The 10,517-nt window shown below is 43.0% G+C and overlaps 1 protein-coding gene across 1 annotated transcript in view; it reads left to right on the top strand.

The window, feature by feature from the left end:
* The window catches only part of clmpb (CXADR like membrane protein b), a 60,344-nt gene extending 50,107 nt beyond the window's left edge, over nt 1–10,237 (top strand). Inside the window, exons 4-7 of the mRNA XM_086126091.1 lie at nt 1,437–1,604; nt 1,796–1,918; nt 3,033–3,174; nt 4,458–10,237. Of these exons, the coding sequence (XP_085982217.1) occupies nt 1,437–1,604; nt 1,796–1,918; nt 3,033–3,174; nt 4,458–4,794 (770 nt within the window). The 3' untranslated portion in view covers nt 4,795–10,237. The remainder of the gene's footprint in view (nt 1–1,436; nt 1,605–1,795; nt 1,919–3,032; nt 3,175–4,457) is intronic.
* Nucleotides 10,238–10,517: the final 280 nt, after the last annotated feature.

Consider the following 10,517-nt stretch of genomic DNA (forward strand, 5'->3'; position numbering starts at 1 on the left):
TACTACATGAAATTGAATACATAGATTCCATTACTTCTAATCCATGTTTCACGCCGAATCAGCTGGGATTGGCTTCAATTATTTTGGAAATTGATTGTTCTTTCAATACATTCATCACATAGCTAGTGATTTGGAAAAGATTACAGAGAATACACACTTCCACTTTAAAATGTTGTTTTCAGTCTCATGTAAGAAAAAGAAATCCTCTATTAGATACAGATAAGATGATTCTATGCACAAGCTACCTCACAACAGTGTAGCTTCATCAACATACCGCAGCTCTGCAGACTGCCAGCCCCAACCAAATGCACAAAAGCCGACACTGCGACGAGACGACAAAATAGAAAAGGGCCGTTTAAAAATAGCTTGCCACTGATCTAAAAATACGCTGCTGGGATGGAAGCCAGGCTATTTTCGGGGGTTTTTCATAGCTCAGCAAAGCCGTCCGGTGTGTTTAAAGACAGAGAGGCAGTGTGCGTTTCAGCAGCATCCAGAAGTCCTCTTCTGTGTTTTTTTTTTTTTGTTGTTTTTTTTGTCGAGCTGCTGAACTGAAACCTTTGAGCTGTTGCAGGAAGGGGAAAAAAAAGAAAATAATGACATTCACAGCCATCTTCGCAGTCACAGTGAACGAGACTCCATAGACTCTGTTTCAACTCTCTGTGGTCTCAAACGGAGCCCATCGATTCCTCATCTATGGATTTTATCTTGACAGAATCAAACCGTTTGCCACATATTTAATCACCTTTGTTTTCAGCCATTGTATTTATGTATCTATGGGCTTTGTGTGAGTGGGGGGGGGGGGGGGGGGGAAATAGAGCTTAAGCAATTGAATCTCTGTCATATAAGTCAGTTTTATTTGGAACATGTTCACATTTTGCAGGTTTCTAACAGTACAAGACGTGTCGACCATAAACTGTGTTAGTTTTGAGTTGTGGAAAAAAATCGTAATTTTGTTTGCACAATAAATAACACGGTCAGTTTTCAGGGTTTTCTTTATTATTATTTTAGTTTTTATCATTTGCAATGAAGCAGAATTTATATTTGACTGAAAAGGTATGCTGGCCATATTTTTTTAATGATATTTTAATGTAATTAACGTACAGAGATACTTGATTGATCCAATAAGACATTCCTGTAATTATTAATACTACCAGATTAATATTGCAGAGTTCGGCTTGAGTATCCTTGTGTGGAAGTTGCATACGCTCCCTGTGCTTGGATGGGTTTTCTCTGGGTGCTCTGGCTTTCTTCCACATACACATTAAATCCAACTCACCTGGATGAAGCCACGCCCATTAGGAAATGGAGAGATTGAATTTGAGGTTGTGATGACATATTCAGATCAACAGCAAATATTTGTGTTAACGCCGTCGTGCTACATCTGAATTGTGTTTGTCTTACCACTGATATAAACCGGTCATTTGCCATGTTTACAGTGAAACCCTCAAAGCCCAGATGTTGGATGGATGGCGACCTCCTGGAAGGTAGTGACGTCAAACTGAGCTGCAAGTCCAGCGACGGTTCTGACCCTATCAACTACAAGTGGGAGCGAGTGCTGGACAAAGGCAAAAGCCTGGGCAAACTGCCAAACCTGGCTCTGATAGGTAAGGAAAAGAATGACAGTTTAGCTCCACGAAAGATGTCTACAGAGATGTGCTATCAGGATTCGGTTTCATAACAGCACTTTATCCATTTATCCAGTGGTCTTCGAGGAGTGGAACTGTGTAATAATTAAGATGCAGTGCTGAGCTCAGGGCATTTTGATTGTCACAATGTACCATTCTCTGCTGTCCAGATCTGAAGAACCCTGAACTTGTGACCCTGAGGAACCTCACCATGGACAGCACAGGTGTCTACAGGTGCACAGCCAGCAATGATGTGGGCGAGGAAAACTGCACCATTGAGGTCACAATGCAGCGTGAGTGTTTGGAAGGTGGGAGGGGGTTCAACTGGCAACTCATTGCGGCATTCACCTCACCTCCACCTGTCAGACTGACTGATGGCAATTGTTTCAAACTGCAGATGGAAATACATTTGTTTCCCTCTCTCTGCTTCCACACCCCATGATACTTCCCCAGTCTACCAACGCAAGGGAGTGCACGGAATGTGCAGATGGTTACTGGTTGCCACCTGTGCTCCAACACTCGTGTTTCACTGGCACACTAATATATTTCTAGAGAGGCCGGGCGGTTGGGGTCACGTGTAAACAAACTGACACGTCTTGTAGCTCTGCACAAACTGGTTGATGACCGTAGTGGTAAATTGAAACATGCACAACAAGTAAAATTGCCTATTTGTTGTCAATGTATTGGATATTGTACTGATGACAGGTTAGTTTGATTATTTCAAATTGTTTGCTTTCCTCATTCAACCAAAATATCCGAAATTTTTAGTTAGCATGATGCCGTGACCTTCTACACCACTGGAAAATCAACAACCATATTATTAAATACATTGAAAAAATGTGTGCCTCTCTTACAGTGCCAAATAAAACGGAGAGGAATTTTAACACACACTCGAATATTATATGCACCTCGAAAATCGCCTTTCAATGTCACCTCCACCCATTTTGGAAGAAATCCTCTTGCAACAGGATTCTTGGTGAGGAGCCAAACCTGTTTTTGTGGAGCCAATCTCAGCCTTGCGTATGGGGTGTATTACAATACACAGTTTACTGAACATACTCATCAAAATTACAGAGGCACAGAGTATATAAGTAAGGTCTTGCACTCCGAAAACACATGTGGAACAAATACTGCCCGGGTTTTTAGTTCAGTGGCGGCTGTATGTAGACATTAGATATTACATTGGAATTAAAGTACACCTTTTTCACAACCCCGAGGTACCAATAAAAATCAGCACATTTTTTTCCCTTTAAACCGATGTATAACCCCCCCCCCCCCCTCCCCTGCCCCCTTGATTTTGGATGATTTTTTTCCACCCCCAAAAATGATGTGTGTTATTCTCAAAAAATTGCGGTAGATGTGCAGTTGTACCAAATGTATCTGATAGAATCTGTTATGTTTTCACAGATGTGAGGGATATGGGCAAGGTAGCTGGCGCGGTAGTGGGAATTTCCCTGGGTGTGCTCATCGTCATATTAATTATTTGGCTTGTCTTCCGAACAAAAGAGAAAAAGAAGTACGAGGAAGAGGAGACTCCAAATGAAATAAGGTTTGTTCTTCCTCCTTTTCACTCAGATTTGTACTTTTCTTTGTGCCTGTGTTCTACCAGACATGTTTAATGGAGGACTTCTTATGACAGTACTGGGGACATACCGCATTTCCTCAAACGGTCAAAGTAAAATGTAAAGTTTGTTTCTCTTACCTCTTGTAGTATTGCAAATAAATGCTTGTAGCCTTTGTATGAAGAAGTATGGCAAATGTATTTGTTAAGTATGAACAACTGAATGACTCTTGCTGCTTTTATGTGTGTTCCTGTGGGCACCAAGTGATACAAAAAAAAATTTTTTACGCGTTTTCTGTGACTAATTTGCATCAGTGTAGGTGCTCGTTCACTAATGCGGCCTTAAAAAATGTTGCAAGGTGGAGTGCCAGCTTTCAGAAATAATGCAGATGAGACGAAGTATTTTCTACTTGTATGCCATGTGAGGAGTGGCAAGGTGCTTCAAACAGACCGCGACCACTTGGGTGCGAGGTACAAACCCCAGCCATTACTTTTTCAGTTTTTTTTCAGAAATATATTTTTCATCAACTTTTTACAGGAGAGGTTTTTGACTTTCTGTGGAAAAGCCGACACTAATCCCTCATAAGCACGATTCGGCTGCCTGAATGAGGCGCACGATGCGCACAAATGCTGACGTGTTGACAGCGTATGATGAACTTTACACCATAGTCGGGTATCTTGTTCCAATTGATCCCTTCAACACAGTGTTGTTTTTACAGACTCGCAAAGCATAATTTGGGCGTGTCAAACTGAATCCAGAAAAGCTGTGTACACACACTTTTTTTCAAAGCATCAGCTCATTAGCGAGATTTTCAGAATCCCGATAAAGACACTGATTATTTGAACCAGGTGTGTTGGAGGAGGAAGATATCAGAAACAGGCTGAATAGGGACTCTCGAGGACTGGAATTAGGGACCCCATGTTAACCAGTCAAGCAATACTTTATTTTCAGATCCCCAGAATGTTTTGTTGAGATGCCATTTTGAATTTCCCAAGACCCCTTTGAGGGAGTGTGACAATGATAACGCCAAATTTAACACTCCTGCATACCATTCATACTTGTGGCTTTCTAATAAGTCACATGACATTGGGGTAGGAAAATGGCAAATAGGTCTCAGTTTTTTTACTTTGGGTTGTCTTCACTTTTGTTACCAATGGTTTCGATGTAAATGTGTGTGTGCTTACAAAGCTGTGAGTAGGTGGACCCACTTTTGTGAAATACTGTACATTTTGACCTCAGTAAATATTTGTGTGTCTGTGTGTTTATGCAGAGAGGATGCCGAAGCTCCCAAGGCAAAGCTGGTGAAGCCCAATTCCCTGTCTTCGTCCCGTTCTGGCAGCTCACGCTCAGGTGCCTCTTCGACCCAGTCGATGGTGCACAACAGCGCCCAGCGCGGGCACCGCCCCCGCCCACCTGCAGTTGCAGCGCTGAAGGAAAATGGACAACCTCCGGCCTTTCCCCAGCCCCCTCCGGCTTACACCACAGTGGTGCCGTCCAAGACCCCCGAGCCCCTCACCACTCCCAAATTCAACTCCAGGAATATGTCTGGGCCAACACCCCCGACCCTAATGGTCCCCGCCCAGACCAAGGCCTTTCAGACTGTGTAGGACCCCTGCCCAGACTCCCATCCATACCCCACAACCTTGCACCCACTTCCTAAAAGCTAAGACTCCTCCATAAACAAAGAAATGCAACTAGTTAAAAGGATGTTATTAAAAATTCAATACTATAAGTCAAGTACTTCTAATGAATGCATACTTAAAAGGGAAAATATGAAATGCTTGCCCCCTACTGAATTACAAAAAAAAAGATCAGAGAAAAGGCACTGTTTGTGTCTTATGACTCAAGGAAGGAAGCACTGTGAGCGGAAAACTTAAAGCCCCCCCCCTCCCCTTGTTGAGTATATATCTAATCCAAATTTTAGGCATGTAACGGAGCAAAGGGTGAAGCATTCAAAACTTGGTGAAAGTGGAAGTAGCCCCCTCCCACCACGGGATGTACAGAAATGGAGACTGCAGATATTTTCTATCCAGCGGGAGGATGATATGATGTCATCTTCTTCCAGCATCAGATCCAAAACCACAGACCCCATTTGCCACCTGTGGGTTGACCCAATTGGGCCCATTCGTGCGGACAGACACAGTATTTCAGTGTGTGTGTGCGTGTGTGTGTGTGTGTGTTTGTGTGTGTTCAACATCAACCTCTCTCATGAGAAACCCACAACAAAGCTACTTAGACTCCCTCATGTGACTGAACAGCCTATCTGCTTTACCACCAGCAGGGCAAACTTCACATCGCACTAACAGTGGAGTCATATCAACGGAGTCTTCACCTCTTTTCTGGTACTGAATACCTTAACGTCTATTAACTACATATACTCGGCCTGTAGATGGACCGTGCTTTCCGTATAAGCATCAATAGCTGAAGTCAAGTATAATATTTGCCACCGATCCCTAATAAGGCGTATTATTTTTTTTCTTTGTTTGTTTGTACACATGCTGCATTGCAGAAATGAAACCAAAGTGTGTCACCATGAATGTGTGATGGATGATGAGGAGCGATGACATTGTTTTCGCTCCCAGAGAGGTACTGAATCAATCAGCTCATCGAAGTATCCCTAAGTGGAGTTGTTTGTGCTCTCTCTTCCTGGTGTGATCTTCACTTGAGTCCAGTCAAGTCCGATGTATTTATACAGCACTTAATCACAAAGAGACTCTCAAGTCCACTGTTGACAAATATTAATGACATCCCCTGATCTAAACCTGACCAAGAGGAGAAGGTAAAAAAATAAACACAATGAGAAGGATGACAGATGTAGGCAATTCCCCTTCCAGGGTGGCCAGGCTGAAATGGACGCCGAGTGGGCAACATTTAACAACACCTTGTGGTACGATACAATATTAGCTTGCTGTGCTCCCTGTTTTCAGTCTTGTACTACGACATAAAATTAATAACAAAGCTGAAGTGAGCTTTAAAGTGTTCTATCATTTACGATCGTAGTCACATCGTACAGTATGACGGCACCGTTTCACAGAAACCATTCGATCCTAAGTCACAGACGCATTGCTGAAAGCACGAAAACGCACCATCGGAGAAGTTGGGAGATGCTATGAGAGGCAGACCAGGCAGGAGAACCACAGCAACCGAGCGCATTGCTTCGTATGGTTGGTGTACGTAATGACCAACACGTACGACTCATGAAATCAAGAAAAAGACAGTCACAGTCTTGACGAGACATTGTGAGCTTCAGCACTCGGGACTACGTAATCCCCCCCCCCCCCCAAGATAGATGTTTACGAAAAAAATAATTACTCAGCAGTTGTTGTTTTTTCATGTTCAAAGAGCTACTTTTCAGAGAAGCATCAGACGCAATGCCAGGAAGAGAGATGCCACTCTTGTTCTGCTCATTAGCAAGCCAATCCTCTCGTTTGCCTCTGTCAGCTTCTTGCAGCCTCCGCTCTTGTCTGCTTCCCTCAGTCTGTCCTTACCTTACTTGTCTCATTATATAATGTGGTGAATTAGTGAAGATAACCCAAAGAAGAGGCGAGGCCGAAGCTTTTAGACATCATCGTGAGAAGGGCCAATTAGGCCGAATAAAAGGAGTGGGAAGACTCATTTCAGTTGTAAAAGAGAATGCATCGAAATCAGTGTCAGGACTCTCAATGGATCCATAATAATGGGGTGGCAGTCAATGGCTGTCTGGCTGACTCAGCGGGCGCTGGTGTGTTCTTGGTCCGCCTGGTATCAGCCGGTGCGCCTTTTGTCACATAGTCACAGACCCGGTGCAGTTTGATTGAACGTAGCTTAAAATAGAGCAAGTAGATTTTCTATCAGTGTGCCTTTGCAATCCCTTATTCCTTTTCACACTTTCTTTCTTTGTCTTTTATCTTCACCACACCGACTCAGAAGGTCTTTCGCGATAAATATCGATGCTACTTCAATAAGTCTCCCCGGGGGAGGAAAAAAAAAAAAGAGGCTTTCCAAAATGGGGCACTTCAGAGCAGTTCAAAGTATCAATTATTGAGAAAGCAATATCATGCCACGGGCGATGTACTGTACATGATGTAATCAGTATTGTTTTGTATTGTACATACAGATAGATATATGCACATGATGTCATTTGCCTTGATAAATTAGGGTACATGAGGGGAGATTTGCTCCCTCTACAGGTAAAAGTCAAATGGAAAACCCAAAGGTGAATTCAAAACATGTTGTTTTGTGTTCTAAATCAGTGGTCCCCAGAGTTTTGTTTAGTACTGTTTAGTACTACCAGACTCCGGACCTTCATGGTAGTACAGATTTTTCACGGAACAGCAACCAGTAATTGCCAAGAGGGGGGCGGTGGTGCTCACACATATTCCCAACTGGGATGTGTATGTTCCACACACACACGCACACGCACACACTTTTCAAATTACATCCAAGGGAAAACTGAAGTGAAGTCAGTCAGAACATGCACCGCTACAACAGGTAAAGACTGCGGAGCATCGTACTGCACCCTCCAAGACTAAGACAATCTAATATTACCACGTGTGTTTATGAGGCACAATACTAGAAATTCAGTTTAGTACCTGCTTTTTGACCATGGAAAATTGTTGTCATTCCACTTTGAAGGTTTCACTTCATAAGTGATTTGTTACTTGTTAAGCTCTGGTGGCGGTCATGAGAGTTGGCCTTATCTTGGATGTTCCTTGTCAAACTGAAGTGAAGTTGGAAATTGATATTCAAATTCGTGAGATCTGTGGTGGAAACAAACATTTACTTTGACTTCACATGAGGGACTTCCCTTCTGACTCGCCTGTGAAGGGAGGCGGAAAGATGCCTTTTATACAGACAGCAGTTCGTATCCGACCAAGGAAGCTAGCGTGTGTATGTGTGCATGTGAATATGAGTGTTAGTGTGGACGGTGAGGGTGCGTGCATGTTATTTCAGTCTAAGCCCTCGGGCCACGCCCACACACACTCTAAAGTTCGCCATTCGGCGAATGAGAGGGGATCTAGACGGGCAAAGTAGCCGTTAATTAACGATCACCTGAATGCAGACTGTCAGTATTTTCATTTGGACTGAAGAGTCAATTGAAGCTTGCCTTCCAAGCGGCAGCCATATTTACGCTTGTGGGGGAGGAGGAGTGTGTTGAGACAAGTGTGTACATAATTCATCAGTGGGCTTCATGCTTTTACACTTGGCCGCGGGTGCGCACACACAATAATATTATATGTACATGCAAATACTATATTAAGTAGTTATGCATGTGGACAAAAGTCTTGGGACGGAGCCTACCTCTTGAGCGATTAAACAGTAAGGCTGAGCTACGCTTCTTACAAAGTAGATTCGTGGGATTCTGAAGATGCCTTCCAAGTTGCTGGGAAGTCGGAAATAGCCTATTTGAAACTCCGAAGGTGAGACTGCAAAGGATTTTCCAATGGAAAATAAACAACAACAAAAAAAACCCGATAGGTACATGACAAACGAATATAGTCTAAGGGAATTGGAACGGGATTGGCATCAGATTACTTGAGTAGAATTCCAGCAGTGTCCCAATACACTTGAGGTCGGAATTTCCCAGTTTTCTGGAATGCAGATTTACCATTCTTGACCAGACAATTCGATGCCTCCACCTCTGTGGGAACACTTTGAGGAAAGCCCAGTGATCAAAGAGAGGTCCATGGTCTGGACGAATGAACGCCTCGATAAATTCTTCCACATAATATGGATCTAGTGTAAAGTTGTAAAGTCTTTACCAGAAGACTGGATGCGGTTATGCCTACTCCAGCTTTTCTGTAGCTTTCTGTGTGTGTCCAGATATTTTTGTCTCTGTAGCTGCATTTCCACAAGCACGGAGGTGCTCACACACATTTCTGTTCCTTCAGAGTCAGCTTGATGGATTGGATGTTGGGCACTATTAGTATGAACTAATAGATGTAGTGACGCAGATAAACATAGCCACAGTAACAGCAACACGCCGGCACTAGCAGAGACATCTGTTGCAATTCAACAGTGGCGGATTCTCCAAGCCGTTGCTTGTCACGAGATTCTGTCAGAGCACTGTAGCGCTGGGAATCAGGAGGAGCTCCAAACACGATTGATATCGAGCCAAAGCTCTCGACATTGAAATTCCCCTCCGCCATCGATGAAACAATAGCAGCGGCAACGGCGGAGGAGGAAGAAAGGATGCGAGCCTTCCAGCCGTTCAAACTCCTCCAAGCGCTTTGACTCAGGTGGCAAATCCCTGACTTCATCCTCTCATGTGCGGCGCTTTCTTTCAACAGATTTCCACGATCTCAGTCATGGAATCAAGACCACACACACACAGAGTGTATCGTCTTTTAGAACAGTATTTCATCGACACTGTATGTGTATTGTCTCATCATCAACACTCAAGTGTTAGGTTAACCCGTATCGTGTGATAACCACATTTTTAATGTTTGTTTTATTTCCGACTTGAGGGCAGAGCGAAATGATGCTCAGACATTTGGGCCTCGGAATGTGACGCGTTTTCCCCCAAAATGACGGACGGTGCTGAAGTCACCCTGGAAAAGGGATCTGAAGGGACCTGCATGTCATACGAAATTGAGCAAAGGAATGAGAATGCTTTGCTTTGATGTATCATACCTGTATTTGGATAAGGAATTGAAAAAAAAATCTACAATTGTACATACAAAATTTATGAAGCTTTATTTTTTGGTCTTATCTTTTGATCTTTTTCATTTGCATCCATGTACTTTGCACTTTTGTGTGTGCTGCACTCATCATGGGTCTGCGTGGGATGTGTGCGGTCGGCTGTTTCTCCTTGACGACATAGCAAAAGCGTCAGGAGCAGACGCGCTTGCTCCAGCGGTACTTAAGGGTACATGCAAGACACTCTTGTTTCCTTTGGCGATCATCCATTTCTTTTCTGCAGTTGTTCGGTTTTGAGTCACCGTGCTGAATTCTTTGTTTGATTGATGACAAAACAATCCATGTAAATATCACAATTTTAAAAATGTATATTTTTACGACTTATGAGTTATTACTCTTTCATTTGCAAATAAAATATTCAATGACAACCAACTTGGACTTCTGGTGTGTTTTTTTTGGCGCTTACAATGCGACAAATACTCCCGGTGGGTAAAACTAGTGAACCTATTTTTCTTATTCCTTGTCAGCAAAGACAAGTTTTGCATTTGCATCTTAGCCAAATTTAACTGCTGTGTCCTTCACTTTGCAAACAAGCCCCTGAAAGTAAAACATTCCTCAAAATACGCATAAAGTCTTCAAGGCAAAATAACAAGGCCAGAGTGTAGCCAAACACTGTATTTTCTGAACAGCCTATTTCATCTCAACAGTATTT

This window comes from Hippocampus guttulatus, chromosome 12 (assembly GCF_054856545.1).
Source record: "Hippocampus guttulatus isolate MCC_2025c chromosome 12, RoL_Hgut_1.0, whole genome shotgun sequence".
NCBI lineage: Eukaryota > Metazoa > Chordata > Actinopteri > Syngnathiformes > Syngnathidae > Hippocampus > Hippocampus guttulatus.